Source organism: Lepeophtheirus salmonis, chromosome 1, assembly GCF_016086655.4.
Source record: "Lepeophtheirus salmonis chromosome 1, UVic_Lsal_1.4, whole genome shotgun sequence".
Taxonomy (NCBI): Eukaryota; Metazoa; Arthropoda; class Copepoda; order Siphonostomatoida; family Caligidae; genus Lepeophtheirus; species Lepeophtheirus salmonis.
Window position 1 is genome coordinate 51,559,431 of NC_052131.2, and position 26,537 is coordinate 51,585,967.

A 26,537-nucleotide genomic window follows, 5' to 3' on the forward strand; every position below is an offset into this window, starting at 1 on the left:
ATCCGCTGATATTAATAAAAACCAATGTCACTTGAAAGCTGAAAAAAATAAAATATTATGTTCAATATAATCGACTTTTGCGTTAAAAACCCTCGACTCAACCTAAGAAACGGGAGCAAGTCATGATGACAGTCTCCTTTGTCATATTCCGGCATTCCTTCCCTATCCTGGACATCAGGTCGGATTGTATATTGGAGGAGGATTTGTTGGTTTGTCACTCAACTGCTCCCCACACAAAAAAGCTCATGTATTTGAGATCCAGATAGCTAGGAATTTAAACATTGGGTCCAACAAAATTTAAAAAAACTTCAGACAACCAAGTAAACGTTTTCTTTTGAGCTTGGCCTGGAATGTCTCTCTGTCATCTCCGGACTCTTCCAGTTCCTTCCTGACTCTCCAGATAAAGAGCCTGTGGGGGTTTAAGAAGTTTGCAATCTTAACATTGTCTCAAAACTGAAGTTTTATCATGAGACAGTTTAAAAAAATTTACAAAAAAAAAAAAAAAAGTAAGGATTTATAAATGAGTAGTTTGATTTTCAACTTATTTCCAATGTTGATTATGGATATTGTGGAAAAGATTTCATATGGTATGAAAATTTCTTATGCAAAATTGCATTGTCCTATGAGTTCATCTCTAGATAGCACATCACTATCGAATTATTGAAAAAGAAAAACTCTTTACTTCGTGAATTTTGATACTAAGACGATTTTAGTTATTTTGCATAAAATAATTTTAATAGAGATTTTTAAACCTATAAAGAGTGTCTAAAAGATTTTTTTTCAAATTTTCCTAAGAAACAAAAATTGAGAAAAATGTGAGGAAAATTTGATGATTTGACTATAGCCTGCATCCTTTCTATTCCTTCTCAGGAAAAAAAACATGCAACATTTTTAAGTATTATTATCTTTATTTGCTTGAAAGGGTAGCTTTAAGAAAACACTTTTTAAGTATTTTTTCTGGGTGAAAATAATGTTAATCATAATTAATAATTGCAAAATAATGACTAATGCAGATATTTTAATCTTTATTGACGAAATAAATAACTTTTGTCTAGTTTCAAACTTTGAAGTAGATGTGCTTGTTTAGGAAACTGAAATTTGGCAATGACTGCATGACAACTTTTCCGAAGAGCTTTGTTAAAAGGTGAAACTAGATCCAAAGGATTGAAATAAAACAGACCAGGCCAATTGCCTCAAAGAGGGCCCATGTGAGGGCGACTGACTAGAGAGCTTTAAAAAAAGTGGGTGGAAAGAGCCTTGTGAGAGTGGAGAGGCCACTTTTGGCACTTGCAATAAAAGAACTCATCTCTTCCGTTGCAAGACTCTTTTGAATGATTTTCTTTATTTCGTTGTAAATATTTTTTGACACTTTTTCCCCCTTTACTGCCTGATGCAAACCTCCTCTACTAGACGTCAAGGGGACGGCCTGTAGTGTCCGTCATCCAAACACAGCTACCCTCATAGCCACTTTCAGCTAGCACTGGGAATCCATGACAGATGACTACATCCGCAGCGGTTGCCCGGCCTTCTGCCACTACCTGAAAGCCATCAGTGCCGCTACGTGTGGCTATATTAATGATTAAGAGGTCCCACACACATATATTTATAGTATACATTTTGTTGAAATGCTATATTTAATTAATAAATTATATGCTGTTGAAGTTTATAATTCTGACTGTGGACCACTCGGTAATTATAATACCTTTAGAAATTTAAAAAAACCTGTTCATATTACCAACTAGGAAAAGCTACTCTGTCAACTTTCCAGGACATATTATACACACCTTTTGTGATGATTATGTCAGACTATATATGTATACTGTAATCGACCTGCTGATATATATCAGTCGGTCTCTATATACGATTAATGCGTTCATATAAGTCCTAACGTCTAAAATAAAGGAAAAAAGAGGTAATTTATGATGATCACGTAATTATTTTATTACAAACGTAATGACAACATGTAGCATATTTATATGAAATAATAGACAGGGAGAGGAATAAATGTACACGGTTGAAGCCTACAGAGGTACATATGTTTTTCCACTTTAATATTTCCTCTTTTGGTAGATTATAAAGTGTATGCGTCTGTGAAAAAAAAGAAAAAAAGACTAGCAAAACCAAAAAACCATGACAAATTGTACCATCCGAGTTGTAGATATCGTTTCATTTTTTTTTAAATTGATATTATTAATTAAAATACAATGACATAATTCATTCCTACTACACAGGTATTGTTACATGATGTACATGTACCATCATTATACCAACCAACCATTAAACAATAAATTCATTTACTCACTAGAAAAGTGCTATTATAACAAAGAGTCGTTAAGGCCTTTCATATCAAAAAATCCTTTTGTTAGCTTATAATTTTACACGGAGGATACAAAACGGATGGTCTGGATTTAATGATATTTATTTATTGATTGAGTTGTAAATTTCTTGCATTTTCAATATCTAATGTAAATATAAACCCCAAAGTCCACATGGTTACCCTCGATGGCATAAACAAATTACTAAAAATGTGAAAACTGAACTCAATTTATGATATCTTTTGTAAATATGTCCTCCTTCACAAGCCATAACAGCCTCGACAGCGAACACTTTGAGTATGACATCTCAGAGTAATCCAAATTTTCCATGAGAGGTGCGCAAGATATTTTTCCCCAAGACTCCCCAAACTGCAAAGTCCAGGGGTTGGAGGTCAGGGTCGAAAGAAGGTCACATGTTGCCTTAGAAGTGTTGGTTCTTCTTGGCTGTATGAGGCTGAAGTCCTCCATAGTGGTTGCATAGGGCAACCTACTAGATGAGTTTGTCATTAACTCCTGAATGGCCCTCAAGCAATGTGTAAAGGCTATGGTTGATAATAAAGTTGGCCAAATTGAGTTTTAAAAAATTTGCAAAAACCTTATTTACATATTTTGGTAACATTATTTTTTTGCACATTATTGAAAATCTAAAATTATTGACTTATTTCTAAATCTATCTCTCGATTTGACGTTTTACTTCCCTACCCTGTAGATTGTGAGTAATCTTGATCATATTGTAGATGCTCCCATTCACATTAGGTTTTCTCTTAACTTCCACCTGACCTGACATAGGTAATTAATCATCAGGGTTGTGAAGATGGTTGAAATTCCAGTCAGCGTAAAAAAAAAAAACCCCTGAGAATATGAACTTTGACCTTTTAAAATAAGAAAATATCAATAAGTACAGCACTAATATTTTGCCGGTTTAAAATTTACGCTTGCGAGGATTAGGAAAATTTTCACATCTTTACTCAATATCTATCCGTACACCAGCGTGTATATTTGTACTTTACAGCATAGAACATGATTAATGCAAAGGCTTGGTATTGCACAACTTATTAAAGTATTTCTAGAAAATTTTAAAGAATACTTATAAAAGCCACAAAGTACTTTTATAAGGATGTTTGACAACTATAGTTTTCGAATAAAAACTACGTATTTAACATTGAGTATTGTAAAAAAACAAAGTGATTATAATTGATTTATAAGACCTGTAGGCTTACTTATATACTATATGAGTACAATTAACACACAAAGAAATATTTCTTTTTGAGATAATAAATTTGTATTTTCCATAGAATTGTTTGATCTTTTATCAATACTTTAAACAAAACTTACTGAAAATGGAGCATGCAGAAGGACTTTTATTAATGTGAATGTATCTTTGTTTTATTCTTGCAAATCTGGAGTGAAGAGAGCTCAAACTCCATGCCAGTTTGCATAATTTTCTACAAATGATAAAAAATGTCTGAAGTATAATACCGAAAGTGTGAAAAAAGGTCCAATTGGTATTTTAGACTTAGATCTTTTGACACATATATACAGGGTGGGCAAGCAAATTTTTCTGTTCAGCAAAAATAATTTTTTTTGGTACAAAAGCTCGATACATTGCCCTCAACTTGGTAAATGCCTTCAAATTTTGTTCTCAAGGTTTGGAAATGGTGGACTTCGGTCCATACACATTTCAGTATGGTGTTGTATTTATAAAGCTATCGATAGCACACCACCAAAATAATTAGGGTGCTCAAAGCAGAGGGTTAAATAGGGCCCCCTTATCCAAGACCCGTCCTATCTATTGAACCATTGGTTTTCAAAATGAGGATTTTGAAAGAATATTTTACATGTCCACATCCGTTGGCTGGAGGGGCTTTATTCCTGCACCCAATAAAGAAAATTTCAGTAGAAAATGTACTATTAATATATTATATTTCACAAAAATTATTGAAAATAGATATGGAATTTTGAATTTTTTTTTGTAAATAACTATGGATTTTAAATTTGAAAAAATTAATATTTTGAGATTTTTTTTTTTAAATTTAATTTTTAAAAACCGAGACCCCCTACCAAATAAAATCCTGTGGACGGCCCTGGCATTGAATTTCAAAATGATTTGTGCTGGATCGGGGGAACTTGAGTTATATAAATATTTTACAAGTTGTACATCCCTAAATAAGGTTGAGAAAGAAACAATAATATACACTTTGTAAGATCTGTAAAATTTTGAGTACAATAAGCTGGTTCGGATATTTTAGGAAAATTCAAGTATACTAATACCTTACCCGGGCACTTTTGGTCTAAATACAATATCCGTCTCGTGACTCCACTTTGACTCGAAAGTTATTCATATCTGTGGACTAAATATACTTGACAAAGACGTAGGGGTGTAGGTAAAGACTTGAGATACGACTTGAACATAAACATAGGACAGGTATTTGAGCCGGATTCAAATTACCCGGGTACAGTTAATGTAAACTTTTATTATCTGAAAAGATCCGAAACGACTTTAAGTACTCGAAATTTTAGAGATCATAAAAAAGATCCCAAGGATATCAGGTCTTTCAAAAAGCTTAGAGTATTCCTTGATATTGAATCCTAGTTAAAAAAAATAGAAAAAAGGAAGGATATTATCTCTATCAAACGTAGCATCTCTAGTCATCTAGATTAGTGCTTTGAACCACATCTATGTACATAAACTGTCGTATGGCGTGACAATTATACACGACAGTACCTCACTAACGCAGTAATCTATTCTGTATTTGGTTGTCAGCTGTTCATGTGTCTTCTTCTTTTCCTCCAATGAGTGTTATTTACATTGCTTTGTGAAAAATTATCAACTATTAATGAATAATAATTTCATGGTTGGACGAATTTGCTAACTACTCTCGGATTTTGTGCCTTTTTTCTGTTTAATTTTCGGGGAGAGGTTGCAAGGTATGTATAGTAAGGTAACAAAATATATAATTAAGAAACGTCTTTAGACGCATTACAAAAAGAAGAAGGAGCAGCAAATTGAAAGATGGTGACTGAAGGGAAGCACCTGGTTGGTGGTCTAAAAAAAAAAAATTTTTTTTTTTTACTCTAATGACTTAACATTCCTTGAACTACTTTAATTTTCCTTATTTCTTTTATTCACTGTCATTCTTCACCACCAAGTATTTTGTAAAGAACATGAAAACGACAATCACTGTCAATCCCTGACGGATCAAATAATAACAATGATAGCGCAATTGCACGACTCCTAGCTGATTTTACATTCATTTTATATGTATACATATATTTGCATTTAATGATTGCAAAAAGAAAAAGCATATTACAAAATGATTTGGTATTTTTTGCGACTTTTGTCTGTTTTATGTATTTATTATTGTGTGTACAAAATAGCATGGACATTCAATGAATTGTATACTACCATCCATTTTTATGTAACAGATTGAAATGGAGGCGTGCCTTTGCCTCTTTCATTTGTAAATTTGTCAAGTAACATTGATTTTATCATTAATTTATATACGTTGTATACGAACCGGGTGTGTAATAGAAAACTACAAGTTGCACTTGAGAAACTATAGGAGCTACATTTCCTAAAATTTTTACAGATTTTACCAGATTTGTTGAACCCATTTCTAATTTTCAATGGTGTCTCTATCGATTTGGATAATGGCATTGATATGTCGCTGGAAGCAGGTAGTAATATTATAATTGGGCTCATGGAGTTCCTATGCTTATCAATGGAAGCCTTTAAAGTTTCGAAGTTCGTTGTCCTTGTCTGACAAGTCCTGGTCTTGGTAGACAGCCAGACGAAAAAGCATAGTTGATTGGTGACCGGCGAGTAACATGGCTACATTGTTTTCGGACAGAATATAATTTTTGTTTCCAAAAAGGACTGTGAAACCTTTTCTCTGCGTACCATCTTGTTGATCTAGTCTCGATGTTAATACCGTCATTAATGGCCTTTTTGACGTTGTAAATAGTCTACCTGCTTGACTAACTCAAGTTTTGAATCTCTGTTGGAGTGTGTTCTGCGCTGTGAAGTAGAGTAGAGATTTCGATTTCTTTTAGTTAGTCCATTTTTCGATTACTAGTGTTATTTTTTTTTTTTTTTTTTTTGCAACAGGGTATCCATATTTTGCTACAAAAAACAACACAAAATATACATTTTTAACTTTTTTATTGAAAATCAAAACTATGACGAGCATATAGGTATAGAGTAGCCATTAATTCGATATAATCACCGTTGGCATCAATAACGGCCTCTGAACCGGTGGCAGGCCCAAATGACCATCTCATTGTCCATGTTGCCGAATACCTCCTTGATGGAGTCCATCAGGCTGGCCTTGGTGCTATGGGGATGTCTGTTGGTATGTCTCTCGACATAGCCCAGACAAAATAGTCCAAAAGATTAAAGTCGGGAGAGTTAGGAGGCCACAAATCCTTGGTGACGACGTCATTACAGTTCTCGGTTAACCACTGCATGGAGATTTTGGACACATGGCAGGGTGCTGAGTCCTGTTGCCACACCCAGAGCCTGTCTCCGGCCTTCATGGACCTAGTAGGGTCATCGTCATCCATCTTCTTCACCTTGTCGACAAAGTCGGTGTCCCTGACCTTCCTGTCTGCGCCCTCCTCCTTGGGTGCCCTCTTTAAGGTGGCATCCACATCCCAGGTGTCCTCTAGCTTCTTACGGATACGCTGAACAGTCCGTAAATTCACTCCTAAAGTTGAAGCAATCGTTGAATTGGAGATTTCACCTCCATTATTAACCAATGCCATGAGTACGGCGGACCTCGAAAGCTCCTCGTTCCACTTATAGCTCTTTATCTCTTCATATGATGACGGCATGATGCTAACTGAACTACGTATCGTTAGCTGACGAGAATAGCTTTCCTATTTGGAAACCGGTTTTTTATTTGATAATGTCGTCTTCAAGTTATCAAGGTTTAAAGTAGGCGAGAATTTGATCCCCGCTCCCTGTATGTGTACAGATTTCAACTACCCTCCCGATAAAAGTGGTTATAGTTTGAATTATAGCAGAAGTAGTGATGTTTTAGGGACATTGGTATTTTTCTTCGGACTAACGTTGTCATGATGAACATTTGATACCATTTGTCTAGCTCAATTATTCCAAAACGGGGCTTTGTGGTGCACTGTCTAGGTAATGGATTTTACTAATTTATCTCATAGTGTTAGACAAAATGAGATGAATTGATAACTGTAACGGCCGCACTAATGAAACAATGGCTATAATTTTACATTTGTCATGAATTTTTGAATGTCCCACTATCCGACATGGTAAAAATTATTTAAAAAAAGTTCCTCATTGTGGATAGAGGAACGTATGGGATATTCAAACAAGTAAGATCTGGCAAAGGAAGGAGAGCTCTGCTGGAGAAGTCACCATTAATTTTTATTGTGCCCCAAAGAACTCCACTGATCGTAATATAAATATAAAATCAAACTAGGGAACACTGAAATCAATCGTTGGATCAAATTTTTGGTAGTGAATAATAATTTAATATAAAGGCAAAGGCGTTTGATCAAGAAGGAGGATATTATTTAGCACAGGTAGGCCCAATTGATGGAAGTATGGAAGATTATTGGATATTGTATGTCCATTTTGCTATAAAAAACACAATTTAACAAACAAATATCAACATCTAATGTATAAATTCAAGTACATAATTCATATTTTTTACATATACTGTATTTCATTTATGATAAATGTATGAAAATGAATGCTTTAAAAAGATCCTTTAATGATATCAACTGTAATAATTATAACTCACTCTTAATGCTTCAATTGAATTAATATGGCGTAAAAACAATTCAATACCCGGAGCATTATTCTAATTCAAACAAAACTCCTAGAGTATGGTGATTTTTTACCTTTAAATTGCATTTTCTCAGGATTGGATTACACATTAACAATTACCATACCATTGTGCAAATAATAAATTAATTTTCATGCGAAAAAAATAAGCAAGTAATGCATATTATTGTAATTAAATAATTTTTGTGGAGCGTATGAAATACACATTCTAGCCTAACTTGGGCTGCCTGTTGAGAATCCTTGCCTTGGTAATCAAAGTAATCAATCAATATTTTTCCTAAAATAAGACCACCAAAATATTGATAAAAGTGGAATCTACATCTTTTAGGGGCTCTGCATGAATGAAAAGGTCTTGAATCACTGATGTAGCGTCTGGTAGGAATTGACGTTATATATTTAGATATAGGAAATTAATAAATGAAGGATCTATGGTATAGTATCATGGTTTGTGGACAAATATTTTAGGCTCAGATCATTTGGTCGTACAGTAAGCCATTAGAGAGAAGGGGGAAATCTGTAATTACGTATGGATAACTTTGCAGCCAGATTAAAGGTCACACACACACAAATTATTGTTGTAATTTTATTTGCTACTCTTCGAAAAAATTGTCTTCAAGTACTTTTCCTTGTAGGCATAAGAAGTTTCCATAATTCGTTTTTGTGCACAAGTTGAGTATACATGATTCTTGAACCAAAATCTTGAACGTAGTAGTAACTCAGATTTTGAAACACACCCGTAGAGTGAGTTTGACTGGATTTAAATCTTATACTTCCATTTGGAAATATCTTTATATTTTCAACAGTATATGACGTCATAAATTGCTACATAGTTGAAAGAGAAATCAACTTGAGGACTCAAACTTGATATTTTTTCTGCTAAAAGTGGACCCATTTCCAAAAAATATTGTTTTAACTTCATCAAACGGGTTGGAGAATAAAAATGACTAAATACTTGCATTGAATACTTCTTGATCCCAATGATAAACAGTGATATCTAAATATAATCAAAGTAATACATACTAAAAGTCGCTAAAAAGTGCTTAATTTGTATGTTATATATTTTGGAAATGGGTTAAGGAGAAGAAAAAGTGACATATTGAGTACAAAAAGCTTCATTCTTAACCATAATAATAGTTAATTTTTATTTACAATATAGAATTAAGATAATATAACGATGTAACAGCATATGTTCAAAACATTTTAGGGATTTATATATAATAAAACTAGGGAATAGAGCGATAGATTTTTAGTAGACAATAATATGAATTCCTTTTATTTGTTGGTCCAAATTTCACCATAGTTCACTACTTTCCTTCAGCTGTTTATTGCTACAAAATTTGGGCGTAAAGGCCCCCAAATGGCTGACATCATCAATGCTGACCTCATGTGAATACCCTTAATAGAGATTAATCATAATTAAAAGCATTGATATCTTGGATTCTTGCAGGTTATCAGCATATAAACATCCCTAATAATTGATATTAAATAAAATAAGGCCTATTTTTGAAAGGTAAACTTTTCTGACACCCATTATATGTGGACGTATTTATCTAATTTATTGCATTTTTAGAAACTTTGTTTAATAGTTTTTGGGAAGTTATGTTATGAGTTGAAAATCCGTCGTAATTTTTTAGCTCGGCTGTTTAATGAATGTATTTTCTTTTCCTTAGCTCCTGTTATTACTATTTAATTCTTGAGGAGTCAACTTCCTTCTCTAATGCATTCAATCTATCATCGATATATCCAAAACCGGATTGAACATTTGTGTATGATCATAAAAGGCGGTAAAGGAATCCTAAGGATTTGTTGGCGAGTTATTATTGTAACTCCTTGTAACGGGTGATTCAAAACGAGGTGTTTTTGGATTGTAGAAATAAAACACATCAAATATTATATTATTGTCAAAACTTTATTAAGAACAGAAAAAACAATCCTTTACAATTATTTCTAGAAAATAATCCCCTTCATATGTTGGCCGCAACTGGCTTTTAAATGATCCATTCTTTCCCGCCAATTTTCCATGACGCGTTCAAGCATTGTGATCGGAATTTCACAAATAACTCACTCAATATTTGCTTCTAATGCTTCAAACGTCTCTGGTTTATACACATAGCCTTTTCCTTTTACGTAGCCCCAAAGAAAAAAGTCCAAAGGTGTGATATCACACCATCTTGGTGGCCAATTCAGAGGGCCAAAACGTGAAATTAATTGCTCACCAAAATGATATCCTAATAAGTCCATTGTTACGCGCGCTGTGTGGCAATTGGTACCGTCTTGTTGGAACCAAATATCGTGGAGACCATGTGCTTCAATTTGAGGTACCTAAAAGTCTGTTACCATGGCTTGATAACGTGATAACCATGGCGAATCGATTCTTCCCGATCTTCGGCTACACTCTCGGCTACGCCCGCAATATTTTCTACGCTGCGAGCTGTACGTGGCCTACCAGACGAAGGGATATCCCAGCAAGTTGCTGCCCCTTCAAATTTTTCGATTATTCTGCGAATTGTGGATTCTGAAGGCCGATTATGTGGACAATAAGTTGGGCGTAATTTGCGAAAACTACTTTCACAGAACGCTGATTTTCATAGTACAATTGAACAATTTGTACAGGTTGTTGTGGCGTATATCTTTTCATGAAGAATTGTAAAACAATACCGAGTAAAAATGACGTATGAATTTGACAGAACTTGCGCGCGCCTGTCACAAAAACCCTACTGGAAAAAACCGCTCGTTTTGAATCACCCTTTATGACTTAGAGTAAAATTGAGGATCTAAATTAGAGTAATTCATGCCTAGGTCCTTATAAGATATGGAATGAGATATTACCTCTTTCCTTTCTAGTATAATGAAACTTTTTGACAACTAAGCTGCTCTCCTTCAAAAAATTAGTTAAACTGTCAAAATTACCATGTAAATGGTCGGTTTCTGTACATTTAGCATGTTTAAATTACTCCCAATAGGCGTAAATCCTTATCAGACTCATAGCAGAATTAAGGATCGATATCAGAGTAATTCTATCCTAACATCTCCTTACTAAACCAAGTGGGTCGTTAAAAACCGAAAACTTTGAAGCTTAAACTTCAACAAGATATAATTTATAAACTAACAATAGAATTTCGACAAAATTAATACTATACATAAATATGGTTCTAAGCTCTCTCAATCATTACTGTGCCACCTTAGTGGCAATGATGGCTTCCAGGTGGATGCAGAAGGCTTGACATCCACTCTGGATGTAGTCCTTTGTCATGGCCTCCCACTGCTGGCTGACCGACTAACAGACCATGATCTCTTCCATGTACACTAATGGACTTAAGGGGATTGGTCTGTGCTGTTTTCTTCCACTCCTCTGGGCCTTTTTGCCTTATTGACAGATCCCTTCTTCCACTCCAACGTTTCGGACTTGCTGAAGGGGAAGGCGTAAACCCTGGTCCTTGATATGCCCAACTGCTTGGAGTTACTCTATGAGTAAAATATACAATCAGATGACGTAATTATACTGCGTTATAAGTGTAAGGAAAATATATTAGAATAGATAGAGGGATATACCTTGTAGCTAGAACTATGAACGCTTATTGTTATTTGGAACTTATATATCATTTATATTCTTTTATTGAAGCCCTTATTATTTGAAATGATTAATGATGATTTTTGAGACTGGAGTGTAGGTAGGTGGGTGCTTCATCTCTTCTTTTATTCTTCATCCAATCAGAAGAAAGAAGGCAAAACTTCTTTTGATATGTAGTTATAAGCAGTAATTTGTGAATACTGCCTCACGCTAGAAAATGATAAGTAACACTTCATTAATCCATCAGAATTCACAACTTTGGTACATGATGAAGATGAAAAAAGTAATGGTAATTTCTTTCAGAAGTTATGGCATCGATGTAAACTTCTTACATACCAGCTCTGATAATAAGAAACCGTTATTTTATAACTCCAAATACAATGTGCATTCGATTTTCAAAAAATACTTTTTTTTTAATAAATATCAATTTTATTTGTCAAATAGAGTTGGACTGATTACATAATAGTAAAGAAGGGATATATGTATAGAAAAAAACTAAGTATAGCGTTTAATAAAGGAAAACCCGTTTATTGGGGGTCTTTCCTCTATTTTTTTTTCATTACGGGCGGTCGATTGAAGTATAAACACTTACTACTTCAATAATAAATAAAGGTTGAGTGAATGAAATTAATTCATATTTCGATATATTAAAGTATAAACAATTTCTGACAAATCAAACCTGAGCTCTCTAGCTTACCTAGAAAACAACAAAATGACACTGGAATGTGATTGGTGTATTTCCATTAGCGAACTCCAAGCAGTGGGCGTCCGCAGGACCAACGTCTACACCGTCAGCAAGTCTGAAACGTTGGAGAGGAATAAGGGCTCTGTCAAAAGATCAAAGTGTGACAAGAAGAGTTGTAAAACTGCCCAGGCCAATCCCCTCAAGTTATCGAGGGTCCATCGGGAGATCTCAGGATTTCACACCAGACCTTACAGAGAGCTATCAAAAAAGTGGGTGGAAAGAGCTAGTGAGAGTGGAGAGGCCACTTTTGACACTTTCAATAAAAGAACCCATCTCTTCCGTTGCAAAACTCTTTTGAATGAAACTTTTGAGTTATTTTGAACTCTTTTTTGAAACTTTTAGCCTCCCTACAGCCCTGATGCCAAGTCTCTGCCTTTGTGTGCATGTCAAGGGGAAGAACTGCAGTATCAAGGCCCTCAACAAGACAGTCAGCCTTCTGCCACCGCCTGGAAACCAATATTGCCGCCGCTCAAAGAGCTACATTAATGATTTATATAACTCAGACACACATATATTTATGGTATTAATTTTGTTGAAATTCTCTAGTTAAATAGTTAATTATATCTTGTTGAAGTTTTAAATTGAAACTGTTTAGATTTTAATGGACCACTTGGTACTTTGACTGATATTAACATTATGAAATATAACCGGGGATTGCAGCAAATCGTGGACTCAAGAGGTTACTTTAGAAATAATTCCATATATGTAGATATTTTTTAAATAATCAAAAAATAAGGTTTAAATAACTTGTAACCCAAAAGGCAAATGGAAGCCCATGGCAAGCCCACTTACAAGGCCAAGAAGGTGGCTGAAGGGCAATATCCCCAAACGTTACCCATCAACTCCCCTGACCTGAAACTTGTTGGTCTTTTATCTCTACGAGTTGTTAAAAATTTAAAATTAATAAAAAACTCTTCTGCTTAATAAAAAACAAAAAATATTTGTACACTTTTTACAAAAAGATAGAGTAAGTTTGCCCGTCGTTGCCAGGGACATTAAGAAATTAAGACCGTCAAGTGTTATGAATTGTTATCGCTGCATATTGTCGTTCTTTTCTTGGCAAAACGATAACCTCGCTGTTCCTCTGTCTTTATGGCACGCAATGAGGAAGTGGTTGCTCTGTTAGAGGTTAAACACCCACCCTGTTGTTCTTCTGGCTCCATGTTAAGACATGAGGAAGTAGTTGGTTTATTCTGAGTCCGACGCCAAACTCGCAGTCTCGCAGACGCTGCCCTAAGCATCAAGGAAACCTCCTAGCTATCCAAAATACACCCCGATTCTTAGCTAGTAGTACAGGCGAAGTGCTAGGCAAAAAAAAACAATTCAAAATCTACCCCTGCCTTGTTTCTAAGCACAAAGGAACCCTTCTCATCGGTTGTGCAGAGGAAATCCTGGGCCTGAGTCAAGTTAAATATATGCACTGCTGCTTCTATGAGCATTACGAACCCCCGACCTTTATATTCCAAGACACACTCCGGCTGTCGAGTTGTACAGGTGAAGTACTGGGCCTCAAAGTAGTTTAAACAGCACTGACGCTGTATTTATAAGCGCCAATAACTCTTTCTAATATGTTCCAATACACCCCACAAGCTGTAGCATCCTTGGTCCCTAAGGCAGGTTAAATTATTCTTACACCACCACTCCCTTGAGCATCAAATAATCCCAAAATACGCCCTAGCCCTCAGATGGTACTGTTCAAGTGCTAAAAATTATATTTAAAGGCGCCAATGACGCCAAAGACTGCAAAAGAAAATTACCAGAACAGTTTTTGGAGCCATAAGTACCTTCATGAAACAATTCACCAAAACCAATTATTTAGTGCGGCTGTGAATGAAGGACATACACACACACACAGAGACGTTTTCATATAAAATATAGACTAGAGTAAGTTTGCCTGGTGTTGTCCGGGACATTAAAACATTGAAATAAAACTCTCCTGCTTAATATAAAACCAAAAAATAAAGATGACAAAATTTTAAGAATGATTCTCAAGTCTGTTTTATGAGTATGATCATACAAATATCTAGGCATTCTATAAGCACTTTTCTTTTACTCATTGAGGAAGTAGTTGCTTTATTCTAGGTCAGGCGCCGAACTTGCAGTCTCACAGCGGCTTGCTTGAGCATCTGAGAAACCTCCTACTATCACAAAATACACCCTGGATCTCAGGTTGTAAATACAGTTTAAACTTTAGCGACGTAGCGTTTCTAGGCACCAAGGAAACCTTCTGATAATCTATAATACATCCCAGCCAATGAGTTGTGCAGGTGATCTTCTAAGGCCAAGGCAAGTTGATTTTTTCCACTGCCTCTTCCTGAGCATCAAGGAAATCTTCTCATCTCTAAAATACACCCCAGTCCTTAGGTTTTAGAGGTGAAATGCTTAAAAATACTATTTAAAGGCCGCTATGGCCGCGAAATTCCAAAAAGTGTAACCAAACCCAATTCTGGAGCCATAAGAACTTACATGTCAAATTTCAGCCAAATCCATCCATTGGTTTGGTCGTGATTGGATGACATTGACATTAATAATATCAATTACAATTTAGCTATTAAATAAAACTAAAAGTATAATCACCATAATACATTTATTCAGGATCTGGATGATGTCACAGTTTGCTTTAATGTTAGTACTTGACTCTGTAGTAAAGAAATAGTTTGTATTCTTCAAAAGTGGGGAACCAAGGATCCCTAGACTATCCCACACCATTTCCAGCACCATTCTTCCAGATAAAATTATGGAACAAAAACCCTTCGAAGGATATATTAATCTACAAACATATTATGTATTTATACTATCTACAAAGGCACTTATGGAGAAACTTAAGCATCAGATCCCTTGATTCTGTCTAATCCCTCGTTCACGACTTCAATTTTATGATAAATTACGTTAAAGATATATAAATTATCATTAAATAATGGACAGAGAATGATAGAGCAAAAAAAAACTGAAGAAACGGAGAAGGGAAATAAGATGAAAAAAGAAAAAAGATCAAATCATTTCTCTCCTTCTCAAGGACTGATCTTTATCAACAAATTCATCGTCATGATCAAGTAATAGGATAATAATATATATTGTTGTAATAATCAAAAAAAAAAAAAAAAAAAAAGATTTATCTCTGTGAAGAAAAAAATATAAAAACATCCATTGACGATTTCTTAAAAGTAATAATTTAATTGCACATATTGCAATTATTCAAAGTCAAAACAATGACCATATATGAGTCATGTCAATAGAAAAAACAAACTAGAGGGCCTTATATAATGAAAAACGAATTAATTATCTTCCATTTGAATTCAAAAACATATCGGATTAACATATTCCAGAGCTCACAATTTGCGCTTAAAGGTCCTTGCTCACAATTGTGTATTTTTAGCTAATTAAAGAAGACTAACAAAGGGTACCCTGGTGTTGTTTGGGCAAAGGAGGGAGGATATGCTCAAATTGCATGATTTGAGGCATTTTTTGTTAATAATTGAAAATAGACGTTTGATGGAAAATAGAGAAAAAAATGAAGAATTATTAAGGAAAATGACTAATATTTCAATTAAGTATCAATTTTTATTTGTCAAATTTATATTCAAACGAATATCCAGACAAATTTTAAATACTTTATTTTATCTGCAATTCCAATATTCCATTTCAAAATTTTCACCAATTCCTTTTTTTTCACATAACTTTTTTGATTTTCCATCAATTCAAAACGTATTTATAGAGCACCCCTGTTTTAGACTGACCAAGTTCAAAACAGGCACCGTAATAAAGTTTTAGCCTCCTTGGCACAACGTTGTATGCACCCATAAGAAACATATACAAACTCTGAATATATATATTATATTTGAAAGGATTTTAAAGAGGTAAATTTTGTCTAATAATTCAAATACCGAGTGGTCCATTTAAATTTGAATAATTTTAAATGTAATCTTCAACAAGAAATAATTTATTAATAATTATAATTTCTACAAATTAACTAATACTATAGATAGATGTGTGTATGAGCTCTCTTAATCATTAATGTAGCCTCACTTAGAGGCAATGATAGCTTCCAGGCTGCGGCCGTAGACCAGGTACCCACTGCGGATGTAGTCCTTTATCATGATATCCTAGTGCTGAGTGATAGTGTCTTTGATGGCCTTGGTGTTTGAATGATGGACACTGCAAGTCTTCCCTTTGACATGCACCCAAAAGGTGTAGTCGAGGGGGCTGGCATCAGGGCTGTAAGGGGCCAAAAATGTCAAAAAGAGTTTACTATAACTCAACAGACTTGCTAAAAATAGTCGGGCAACGGAGGATATGGGTTTCTTTTATTGCTAGTTTAAAAAACATTGGGGGTCTACAGGGGGAGGAGGGCTTGGTTTATTGGAATTTTTTGGAAAATCCACACCAGTTAACAAAAAAGTTCAGACTTGTGAGAAAAAAAAAAAAATTTTTTTGGAAAAAAAAATTTTTAAGTATTTTTTTGGAAAAAAATTTCGAAGTATAATTTTTTTCGAAAATACTTTAAAATCCACAGCTATTCACAAAAATAATTTTTTTGGAAAAAATTTCCTATAGCCCATAGCTCTTTAAAAAAAAAAAATTGTAAAAAATAATGTAAATTATAATTTTTTTCGAAAATAAAATCAAAAATCTATGGCTGTTTACAAAAATTTTGGAAGTCCATATCTATCAACAAAAAAATTAAATTTATTGGAAAAAAATTTTAAATTATAAATTTTTTCCAAAAATAATATAAATAATCTACAGTTATTCACAAAAAAATATATGTTGAAAATTCCATAGTTATCAACCAAAAATTAAATTTTTGAGAGAACAATTTCGCAAATTAAATGATAAATATAAAATTTTTTGGATAAAAATTTCAAAAATCAATAACTTCTCACACAAAATTTCATTTTAAAAGAATTAAATTGTTTGAAAATTTGCATTTGGGGGAGGGGGGCTACATCCCTTCCAGCTCACCCCTGTGTACACTGCTACAAAGCAGCCTTTCCATACTTACAAGGCTCTTTTTACCCACTTAACACCAGTCCTAAGATTTGAATGAAGCGAATAAATTTGGATCGACACAACAATAGTTACCAGTCTTAATAAATACATTAAACTTTGATTAAAAACTTACCGAGTGTTTAATAATTTCCGTTTGCAATAGCTTGATTTTATGTTGATGTACTAATTTTTTCCTACTCATAGTCATATTATTTTATGGATCCATTAAGAGTAGAGAGTAGTAAATGGGTATATACAAGACTTCCATATTTTAAAGCAAGATATTATTTGAAAGATATACATTTTTTTTTTTTTTTCTGGGGGGGGGTCATTCATGAAAGCCGACAACAAGATTGTCCTTGCTTCATTGAACAATTGTTCAAATATAAGTATATAAGGTTTTTTATCATTGATTTCCTCTCCTTCTCCTCTACTTAAATTATTACTCATAATTTCTAGATTAAGCAAGCAATGATTCAGGTTAATTATCGATGAATAATACCCATAGTTCATTTTATGGGTGTTTTTTTTTATTCTTCTATTAATATAAATACACAAATTAAAACAGGTATTGTTAATGCCTAATAATATGGATGATGGTGCCGCCTAAATGCCGCTAGATTTGTGGGTGGATATTGAATGATGTATTTGTTATGTTTATATGTTGCATAGTTTTTTTTTTCTTGATATTTTCTTTCGGTTATTTAACGGTGAGGAAATGACTTTTTATTTTTATTTTGTTTTTTGGTACTTAAGTTATGAGCATTGTATGTATAGTATATACCGGTAGTTGCATAAATACGTGGACTATTTGTGGCAAATCATTAAATGTGTAATACAATTCGTATGACGTATTTTTTTGAGAATTATATAATAAAGAATTTATTCTGGTATAAAATTTAATATAATTACTGAATATAAACGCCATCAGCTGCTGTGACACCCTCCAAGCGCCTGCGCATGGTCTTCCATGGCTGCCCATTGCTCATTGACCCTGGCCTTCAATGAGTCCAAATTCGGGTGGTGGGTAGCACAGGCCTTCTTCTCAATTTGCCACCACACACTGCAGTCAAAGGGATTCAAGGTGATTGAAGTGCCCAAATGTTTTAGTGAAGGCCTCCTTCACCTCATCCACATTGATTTTCCGTGCTCTGTCGGTCCGAACACCTTCCTTCAGATCTTTTCCCTCCTTGACAAGCTTCTGGACCTTGAACACAGTAGTCCTGGATTGTCCGATGTCCTTGATTATCTCTTTGACAGACCTACCGGCGCGAGGGGAGTGGCAATCATATGACGTTTGGCCTTGCCATTCATCGTAAATGACTTTGTTTGATGTGAGTAAGAAAAAAAAAAAACAAAGCCAAAAGATATACTGAGTTCCTTGTGCTGAAATTTTTTTTATTTCTGTTCACGGAACCTCAAGATATAAGCGTTTAAAAATTAGTCCGCGTATTTATGCAACTACCGGTATATTATTAGATTTCTTCAAATATCGTTGTTCTTCACCAAAATAGGGAAACGACGATCATGTGATCAAGATATGTCCATATATAAAATTATTTCATAGAAGCGTTGAGGGGTCGCTGGAATATAACTCTTTACCTAAATATGCAACCTCATGGAATTCAATATTAGATCATTTCTTTTTACGAGATGAAAAAATTAATTACGTCACAAGGGAAAACAATAAAGGAACACTATCTAAGCAGCTGAATTTGATTTCCTGTAGACAGAGATTCTACTTAAACTAGCAGGGGCAACTTTCTTACCTTGAACTTTGTTCTCCCTTATCGCTAAATAGTTTTGTGATTGTCCACATTTTTTCGATCCAGTCCAGTCTTGTGACTGTTCCTATTAGTCTTTTGGACTGTCATTTCTTGAACTGATAAAAAAAAAGAATAAAGTTGCACGTTGTCATGAAAGACTGAACATTATATATTTTAAAACTGATACTCAGGACTAAACTGGACCGGAGCGAGACTGAACTAGAGGAGACTCCAGTCTTCAATCCTAAGTAGAACTGAATAACTATCGGTAAATTTATACTACTTGTAAATTTGAGAAAAAAGTATAGTAAAAATAACTGTTTTGAAATTAAAAAAGGAAAAACGGTTGTAGTATGTGGTTTTATTTTTCCTTCATTCTTTGCACAACTCATTGTTTTGATAACATGTTCCTTTAAGGTGGAGCTTATTTTTGAAATTTGAGATATGTTGAGCTCGGAAGGTAGCAAGTTATTCCTTTTAGGTGAAAGACTTTTATATATAAATTTTGAACAGCTTTGAAATATATTTTGAGGCTAAATTACTAAAAGTTTGACCTTTTACTCACCTTTTTCGATAAAAAAGCCTTTATAACCTAAATTCATCTGATGTATACAAAACCTTTGTAATAGTCGTAGTTTAGAACTATTATGGGCTGGTTTTTGTGGAAAAATAATATTGTAAACAAATTTAATTATGGGTTTGACATAAAAAATATCAAAACGTGAAGAAAAATTAATTCATTTTTTTCAATCATTAAACTGATATATTTTGCTAATTTAGTATTAATCTTAATTTTAAATTGAAGGTAATACATTTCCATTAATTTCTATTACATATATGTTTTTCAATTAAAGTTTTAAATGAGCATTTTTCCTTTAATCAAGGACATATAAGCTTTGGTGATCTTTGACTACTTGGATGAGGAATAACAGCTGTGATTCATCACATGTTAGTAGATCACTATTTTCTTTAATGACGGCTACTCTACGCTCAGCTACATAATTAATAATTTTTTAATGTAAGATGGAATCAAGAACTTGTCGGTTGTCATCTCAACCATTCCATCTGTCTCAAGAAAGGTCTCTTGTAGGTACATACATTGAAACAGTTGCTTTGATTTTGACCAAGTTAAGGAATTATTTATAGTCGTGTAAAGGAAGATTTGCTTCCATACATTCAGAAATGTTACATTTAGCAAAAAAATGTTAATTATAGGAATTTTTGCTCTTGTTGACCAATGAGAATCAAAGGTTGTTAGAAAAAAATATTAAATGTTTTCGGTTGCAAATTTATTCAGCTAGATTTCTTGTACTATAAGATTTGTTGTAACAAGATGTAATTAGAGGATATTTAGGTTAAAACACTCATTTTTGAAAAAAATCGTAAAATTTCAAAACATCGGAGTCGTTGAGCTACCTTTAAATATTATTCAAAACTGTTTATAAAAAATGTTTGTTACCTAAAAGGAAAAATTTGCAACACTCCGAGCTCAACACTTCTCTAGTTTAAAAAATAAGGTCCACCCTAATGTCCCTATAATAAATAATTTATAGTTTCCCGCCACTCTTTGTTAAATATCATTTATATTATTAGTGAAATGCAAAAAAAATATAAATATATATTAACTCTCCTCTAGGGTTATTTTAAATTTATAGAAGATTCTCATTCCTACAAGCCAAACACGTCATCTTCCATCTTCCAAAATCATAATATAATAGGAGTCTGATTTTTGAAAATTAACGTTAATCAATAGACCATATATCTCGCTCTAAACCTCTCACCACACTCATCCATATGCCCAACATTACCCCTCTGTTACAAATGGTTTCTTATTGGTGTTGTAAAGATATCAATATTATTTTTAGCGGTTTCTGTACCAATATAGGTAGCAATAATTTTTGTATACTTTTTTGACTAAAAATCTAAAACAAGAATTACGTTCCCAGAAATGAGTATATACAAGAATCGTTTGAAAAGTCCGTACAAAGTCCAATAGATGACACTACTGGCGTGTATTGATGTTATGTTTAGTTAGTAGCATCTCTTGGAAGAACACGCAACAATTTTCCCGCTAGATCAGTTTATTCCTTTTTGTTTGGCATTTGGTTAAATCGATGAATGACCGTAAAGATTATGGCGACTGTCTTTTGGTTTTGCAAGGAAGAATCCGCATTGATTATCCGCAAGAGGTTAAAATTACTACAAGTGCATATTATTCATCGTTATGGAACCGTTTGAAAAACGAGCTGCAAGAAATACGTCCACGATTGGCCCAACAAAAATGTCCTGCTCCATCACGACAATGTACCAGCTCACATCTAAGCAGTTGTGGTCGCAAAATTAATGGAAATGGGGTTCCAAATCGAGATGCCCATATGTCTAGCAGTCTCACGCACATTCACTCTTCTGTCATCCATCATCATAACATGGATTTTATCAATGATTTCTGAGTAATAACCACAATAGGGCGTCCAGAACGCTCAGTGTCACTTCTGCTCATATGGCCACTCCGAAAATGTTGAAACCACCTATAAAGTGTGTTTTTTTGATTTTTTTGGTTGGGGTTTGGCTACGAGGATTGTCATAGAAGAGCCCAATCCAACAAATAAAAGAAGGTCTCTAAAATAAACTCCTTTCCGCTCTGAATACTTTTAAAAATATTTCATTGATGCTCTGACATTTTGTTCAACACTCAGTTAAAACTTAAAAATTGTTTGCACGAAATTATGATTCAAAATAACCCCAACTTGTGGGCTCATAGTTTTATTTCATATTTTTACTAATGAATATAACCATACTTATAAATTTTCATGACCATATGACCAAAATTCCTCCTCAAAAAATAACAAAAATTGGTAATACTGTTAAAGGTTGCCATTGACGTTATAAATTACATTATAACTGAAGGCGACACTACCTTGAGGGCTCATAGTTGATATTTTTCGGGAATAAAATACACAAATTTTCGCTATATCTGAGTTAAACTCCGTCAAATGGCTTTCAAAATAAATAAAAAACCACCACTTAACACTTACATTGAAACGAATCACGTTCAAGTCTCATTATCTCAACTTGTACTTAAGCTGGAGATGTCAGGTTTGTTTTGTTTTGTAACTAATTGTTTATGCTTTAATATATCAAAATATGACTTAATATCAATAACTCAACCGTCATTAATTATTGTAAGTGTTCAAATTACAATGGATCAGTCGGTATATGGTTTGATTCAGGAAATGAATCAAAGACATTATCATTTATAGATTGAAAGACCTAATTATTTATTTATTTTAAATACTGGTAAACTAATGCTATCAAATTCTTAGAGTTAATAGCGGTGAAAACTACGTTTTTGATTGTTTTGGTGAAGGATTTTTTCTCTCTCGTCTGTTGTCGCGACGTTAAAGAATTTCCTTTGCTTTTGCCCAGTATCCTCACTCTCTATTGCTCCGCAAGGTAAGCTATGGACATATATGTAGGTATTGACAAATTATCTTGCAACAACAATAACAAAAAGAACACATTGTGCTGTCACTTACTGCAGTAGCTCCATTCTCCATTCAAAGACAAATTATTTAATTAAAATAAACTGGGAAAGCAATAAATCATTTTCTTATATTTAAGACGCTACAATAATAACTTATCTCTCTTGTTAGTTTTTTTTTACCCATTTCACACCCACACACTCTAACACCGACTCAACTGATAAAATTGAATTAAAAAATGAAAACATTAGTCACCTATTAACGAAATGAAATGCAATTGAATTGTCTTCTCCAATAAATAATGAACAAAGCTCACTACGAAGTGAAATCCAAGATGGCAAGATCCTCTAACGCCAATTTGCATAATGTTTCATTGACTGACTTTGAACGACTCTTTAGCGACGAGCATCCCACCCATTTACAAAATTCATTTCAGTCGTTGAGTACGTGTTCGGACGAGGCGGAAGTGGATTCTTTATTGGAGCTGGGGCGATACTCTAGTGTTTTTATTGGAAGGTTTCGTGGCATTAAGTCGGTTATAAAAAAGTTTTTGACAGAGCATGAAGAAGAGGATCCACGTTGTACGGTAGGGCTATATATTTAAAACAATGTACATCCCATTTTTGAATTTAATGGGTGGTCCAGATAAATTGGAAAAATATTTATAGGCTCATAACGAACGAACTATATGGGTTAGAACGATATTTTTTTATTATACGAAAGCTACATATTCAATTATTCATAGTGTGGTTTGTCTCTTAATAACCTAAGCCACAGGGTGCCAGAATCTTTTGGTAGGCCCAGGCGACATTGTGAGCATCCAGCTTTTCCATTGCACAGGTGCTTTTACAGGGTCTCAACAGACGAATGTTATGTTGCACATTCCTATGTACGACTCTCCCTGTGATAGAAATGACATGGGTTCAGGTTTGGGCTGTTTGCAGAACAAAAATGTGTTCTTTAAAAGTGAGGACTTTTTGTGGCCAAGACATCATGCACTTTTTTGGCCTGATGCCCTGGTGCACTGTCTTAATGGAAGGTGTAATTTATTCCTGGGGCATCTGCATTCATCTAGAGAATTTAAATAAAAAGTAGAAAGCCAGAATCCGGACAATGGGAATGCTTGAATATGCACAATGGTTCCTGGACCTGCAAAAGTTTCTGGCCCTGTGTGGACGAAGTTTCTTTAGAGAGACAGATATCATTATGCATAATTGAATGGTATTAAATGTAACTTTCATATATAAGTTGTAATACCCTGATTTGCTCAGATTTTTGATGTGTCGACAAACCGACAAATTTTGCTCCAATAATATGGAAGCTAACTCCATATCAAATCCTCAGAGTTACTTTTCATTTTTCATGAGTACAATCAGATGTAATTAATCAATACTTTGATGTTCTCTCCTCAAGAAGGAAAGAATGATTTTACTAGCATAATATCATTTTTATGCTCAGAGTCAGGAAACATTTACTTTCTGTAGAGCGCTCTATGGTTAAGCTTTAATTAAACTCACTTTTTGCTAAACCTCATTTCAAGTTACATTCGATATTTTTATCTTATAAATGTACGTCTTTTTTGTTAAAATGAGTCATTAACACATGTTTATTTCCCTATTTCAAGTATCTACGGATTCCTAATAAACATTAAAAAATATACAACACACTTTATTTTATTATAAAATGTCATCTTTCAGGGAAAGGATGCCTTTATTAAAGAGTACCACATGGCATCAGGTCTAAATCACCCCCATATTGTTCCCCTCCTGGGACAAAATCCTTATAGCTTCTCCTTGATATACGAGTATATGAATCTTGGAGCCCTGGACTATTATCTCTTTGAGAGTGCGAATGTTTTGGATAAAAAAACGTCTATTCGCATCGCCATACAAGTAGGGGAAGCTCTTCAGTATCTGCATCAAGTCATGAAAATTGTTCATTTGGACGTCAAGTCCAGCAATGTTCTCCTTCAAAAACCAAGCAATCGGAATACAGTCGTCATTCGTGCCAAGTTGTGTGATTTGGGCTTTGCCCAAAGATGGAAGAGGGACGTGAGTCCCATTGAACGTAGGTTTTATGGTTCTAAAATGTTTTGCAGGGGAATTTTTGCCCTCATATATAAATTAAGGCAAAAATATACCTTCTCAAAATTAATTTAATGGTTAAAATGGGCCTCCCTCTATTTAAAGTCATTTGAATGTATTTCTCCATTCATTATTGTAAAATGATGGCATTTCATTTATTTTTAGTACATTTAAAGTAGAAAATTTCAAACAGATATATTGCATCTTTTTTATAATGAGTTCGAACCAATTTTTTATTACCGTTATACCTTGCAGATTTTGTTAAAGAAAAATAGAACAACCACACAGAGTTGTGTTTCAACTCCTTCAAGAGTAAGGTGACCTTTGTTTTCCTTTTTAGGTTTATGTAGTTATTACTCAGAGTCGGATTTGAATTAACACAGCAATTGCTGTGTTAATTCAAATTTATTTGTTTATGTACTACCTGCGTCTCTCCTCTTAGCTAAAGTACACCGGTAAAAAACGGTTCGAATTCATACTAATAAGTACATTTTTTTGACTTAATATGAAGTCTATACATTCAAATTTTATTAAAATGCCCTCATTTGAAGTTACTCCACGTACAAAATGAATTAGAAAGGACTTCAAGTGAAGGAAGGTTCCTTTGAAGAGCGAAAAAATAAGCACAAAGATATATTTACTCAATAATGTATAACACATGGGCGAAAAAGTGCCGTGCTTCACACATAGAAGAGTGTGCACCAACCATCCAAAAACAGTTATCAAAAATTCATGACAGTATGTTATTTAGTTTGTGAGTTATTATGCTATATGCTACTTTTGATATTTTTAAAAGTATGGATTAAAAAACCATTTCGTGTTTCAATTTGACACTGCTTTGTGATGGGAAATTCAAGCTACAGAATGGCTCAGAAAGTTTTATAGGGACTCCTCTCTAAAAAGCGAATAAAAATAAAGAATTGATAAAAAGCCGATTTTAAAGTTTAAAAAAAAAACGTGTTTTCTTTGTTAAGCCCAATATTTTTTTTTTTTTTTAATATGAAGCTGAAAGTTTTCAGGGCTAAACTTCCGCAGGGAAAACTTACCGGTCACTCATTTTTATAACCTATTAACTTTAATTCATTTTACTAACGTTGTATATCATTACTTTGTAGGTCTACACACCCTTAGTGGAACTCCGGAATGGATGGCCCCAGAGTTACTTTTATACAAACTTGCAAAATTTATTTCTCCTCCATCCGATGTCTATTCCTTTGGAATCCTTCTATGGCAAGTCTTTACACGCCTGCCACCTTTTGGAGAAATTGATTTGAAGACCGTCGTAAATTTGAAGAAATGGAATCATGTTCCACGACTGTCTGCCAAAGTGCCTACAGAGCTAACAGATATCCTTCAGAGTTGTTGGGAGTACGATCCTATTAAGAGACCGGATATGGGGCTCCTTGTGCAAAAATTAGTCATTCTCTCTTATGATTTTTAATCTTCTTTTATATTTTACCGATTATATTTTTTTCATTATTTCTTTGAAATACAACATTATGCTCAATTTTGACAGCCCGCTTATTTTACTCAGGCATATATTCCTGGAATTACCTTTCTTTGATGGGCTATCAAAACATTTTGACTCTTGAGTGTGAAATAAGACATGATTTATAACCATTTAATAATCAAGTTAATAGACCCATTTCCTAGAAAAAGTTATCAACGTCTTGAGTATGTTGCTGCATATACTGTCTAGACATTTCATCAAAGTTACATGCTAAAATTACATACTATTATGATTTTTGGGGCTTGAATGTCGTT

At 33.9% G+C, this 26,537-nt stretch overlaps 1 protein-coding gene across 1 annotated transcript; it reads left to right on the plus strand.

Moving 5' to 3' along the window:
• Positions 1-22,979: 22,979 nt before the first annotated feature.
• LOC121131213 (mitogen-activated protein kinase kinase kinase 10) lies at positions 22,980-26,268 on the plus strand. Its single transcript, XM_040726757.2, has 3 exons — positions 22,980-23,275; positions 24,387-24,756; positions 25,889-26,268. Exons 1-3 carry the CDS (start codon positions 22,991-22,993, stop codon positions 26,212-26,214), a joined length of 981 nt encoding a protein of 326 aa, XP_040582691.1. The 5' UTR covers positions 22,980-22,990; the 3' UTR covers positions 26,215-26,268.
• Positions 26,269-26,537: the final 269 nt, after the last annotated feature.